The 3,232-nt window shown below is 54.5% G+C and overlaps 1 protein-coding gene across 1 annotated transcript; it reads right to left on the reverse strand.

The window, feature by feature from the left end:
• Positions 1–219: 219 nt before the first annotated feature.
• LOC149132325 (uncharacterized) lies at positions 220–2,873 on the reverse strand. The gene is given in 1 exon segment (XM_089364868.1): positions 220–2,873. A coding segment is annotated over 1 exon segment (1,875 nt). The 5' UTR covers positions 2,577–2,873; the 3' UTR covers positions 220–701.
• Between the last annotated feature and the right edge of the window lie 359 nt (positions 2,874–3,232).

The following is a 3,232-nucleotide window of genomic DNA, read 5'->3' on the forward strand; positions in this document are numbered from 1 at the left end:
CTCGTGTTTAAAGCTGCAAGAACACACCTCCCCCCACATACCTACATGTGGACAAAACCACAGCATATCAACAACATCACTTCATCATCCAAGGTAAGTCTGATTTTAAATTTAAAATGTTGAATTTATTGTATTATAGTGTTGTAGCACTCCATTGGTTATGATGATGAGAGTTCCAGTTGATCCGATCAACAGAACAGCCTGCTTGTTAAATTAATGTGCAAGTGGCTGAGCACTCCACAGACACATGTACCCTTAACGGAGTTCTCAGGAAGATTCAATATGACACAGAATGTGGCAAGGCTGACCCTTTGAAATACAGGTACACAGAAACAGGAAGAAAGAGTGAGAGAAAGTTGTGGTGAAAGAGTTGTGGTGTGTGCGTACGAGTAGATGTAATCGCCTTACCTCGGTTTTCCTTTCCTCGACTGCGAGTCCGTCTTGTGGTATCCGATCCTCGAAGCTTGCCCCGACCCAAGGTACAACAGGTATAGCAGCTGCTTCTCCCAAACCTTCCCAAACCTAGACCGTCGCTTAACACGTCTTGTCCTGACCGCAGCCCCGTTCGAAAAGGGCACGAACGCCGATGGAGGCTCCCTCTGCCTTGTTTCCCCTTCCGGTCGACTCGCCCTTCCGGTCAGCCTCCCCAGACACTGACGTCATACCACACGCCACCCTGATCTTAAAGATCACGTTCACCCCTACTCCAATTCGAAGTCCACCATCCAACCGGGCGGGCGCCCTACACGTCGAGATCTTCTCAAGCTAGGTGGCTCGTTTCCATCGCAATCTTCATCCGACGAAGTGGCAATCCTGCGCAGATCCAGCACGTGACGCGGCATTCCATCCACAGAGACATTGTTTCTGGAATTGACCGCTGTCACTGTTCCCCTGCCCCATTGTGATGTGCAGCGTGCCTTCGGCGGCTTGACCCAAACTTCCTCCCCTACTTTCACGCCGGCGGGTCCCTTCTCTTCCTCGCAGAACTCCGGCGTCTTACAGGGATGCCTCCATTCATATTTGAACACCGCTCTGTGCGGCACAGACTCTTCCGCTTGTCCGGATCGGGGAGACATATTGTACCAGTAGACCGCTTCCAGGGGCGAAATGTGCTCCCTTTCAGCCATGGCCTTGATCGTCCGATGGTGCTTCTCAACGATTCTGTTGCCACTCGGTCTATACGCCGCTCTAAACAATCATCGCACCTTCCACCAGTCAAGCATCTCTCCCAACGCTTCCGAACGAAACGCCGCCCCGTTGTCCATTAGCAGTTCTTCCACAGGACCCCTCTCCAAGAATATTCCGTTCAGAATGTGGCCAATCTCATCGGCAATGCCTGTCCTCAGCTCCCTCCAAATGGCCAGCCGGCCCGGCCCGCAGTCGACCATGCTGAGATACATTTCCTGACGGTAGTGCGTCACATCCACAGCCAGTCTCCTCCAGTTGCACTCTACTGAGAGGTTCCCCTGCTCATGCCCACCCGGGGCGGGGTCAATGGACTGGCATCTGTCACATTTCACGACCACTTTCTTAACGTTTCTCCTAGTGACGTCAGCGTCAACTATTTTCGCCAGATACAGGGTCCTATCCACCCCCAAGTGGTGCATAGCATGTAGCTCCTTCAGTTCGGAGTCACCCAGCCGACACGCTGCTGCTATCCCTTTCCTTGCTTCCTCCGGTTCTTCCAGCCACGCCTTTTTCACTCTGGTCAGTGCGTCCGCCCTGTTTCTTTCCAAAGGCACGAAAACCACGGTCAGCTTCAATCCAAACTCGGCGATCAGCTCTCCCAGAACTCCTAGGCGGCGTTTCACCAACATCTCCGCGGCACCTTTCGTCCGGACTCTCTTCTCGCTGGTAATTACTGTTCCTACCCAGCCGACCACAGTGGCCGAATCCGTCCGGATCTTGATCGAGCGCAGTCCCCATCTCAGGGCCAGGTTCACCCCTTTCAGCACCGCATCTAGTTCGGCGACATTGATGTGGTTGAAGTCGTCCGCTTTCCGTAGCCAGGCCGCATCCTCCACCTCAGCACCTTCGATCTCCAACACAACCCCTATCGCTATACTGCTAGCATCACACCAAACCGTCCCGCACTCTGTCTTGGGCACATACCAGTTTCCTCTGACCGGGTCTTCCGCTCTCGTTCTCTCCAGGATTTCCTGCATCATCGCCACCGTCGCCTCTCCTACCTTGTCACTCCAACTCTCCCCCTCTGCTCGTCTCTTGATGTAACTACATGCAATGCGCAACCAACGAGCGATCGGATAGTGTCCGATCAACTTCCCACAAACCGAGAACACCTCTCTCCTGCTGACGCTGGAACTCAGCTCTGGGATCTCGTTTCCTCTCCGGAACACCAGCTCGCCCGATCTGTCTTTTTGTAGCTTCAGCCCCAGCGCAGCTCCCCCCACCATCGACTCAGGCGGCTTCGCAATCAGCCCGAACCTCTCCAGGTGTCTCACTACCTCGGTGGCTGGCACTACAGTCTCGTCAACCAAAATGTCGTCGATGTAGGAACTGGTGGCCTTCCTTATTCTCTCCTCTTTCCCTAGGACGGACTTGAGCACCATCGCCATAATTTTCGGAGCGGAATTCAGCCCGAAACCCAGCCTGGTTAAACAGTACGTCCGGCCCTTGTACCGCACCAGCTGGTATCACCACAGCTTGTCACTCACACGGAGCTGCAAATATGCCGACTTCAAGTCGACGATCGTCGCTGCCTTGGTCGACTGTCTCCACACACGTAACGTCTCACCGCAAACGTCTGTTGCTTCGCCTCCCGTGTGGCACAATATATGGTCGTTCAGTTCCCTAAAGTCCTGCACCGGTCTGACTTTTCCTTTCGTCGGCTGCACCACCGCCATCAGAGGCAGCACTCCACTCACCACCTCCTCTTTCCACGGGACAAGGACTCCTTCCTTGACCTTGATCCATCTCTCTACCTCCTCGTCGAACTCGACGCCGGCGTGACCTTTCAACGTATGCTGGTAGCAGCTCACCCTGTTCTTTAGTAGTGGGGGCTCGTCCTTCCATCGCCACTCTATCGTCCACCTCCGACCATCAAACGCCGCCTGAAAATCTTTGTCTTTGATGGTGTAAGCGGCGCTGTCCTCGACGGGGATCTGCTCTCCCTGGCGGTCCCGACTCACGGCACACGATGCCCCCACGCTTCCGAACGTGACCTCTACTCGTCGACTGCTACTCGTCCCATCCCATTTCTTCGCCACCCTTG

This window comes from Octopus bimaculoides, chromosome 16 (assembly GCF_046866305.1).
Source record: "Octopus bimaculoides isolate indiv1 chromosome 16, ASM4686630v1, whole genome shotgun sequence".
NCBI lineage: Eukaryota > Metazoa > Mollusca > Cephalopoda > Octopoda > Octopodidae > Octopus > Octopus bimaculoides.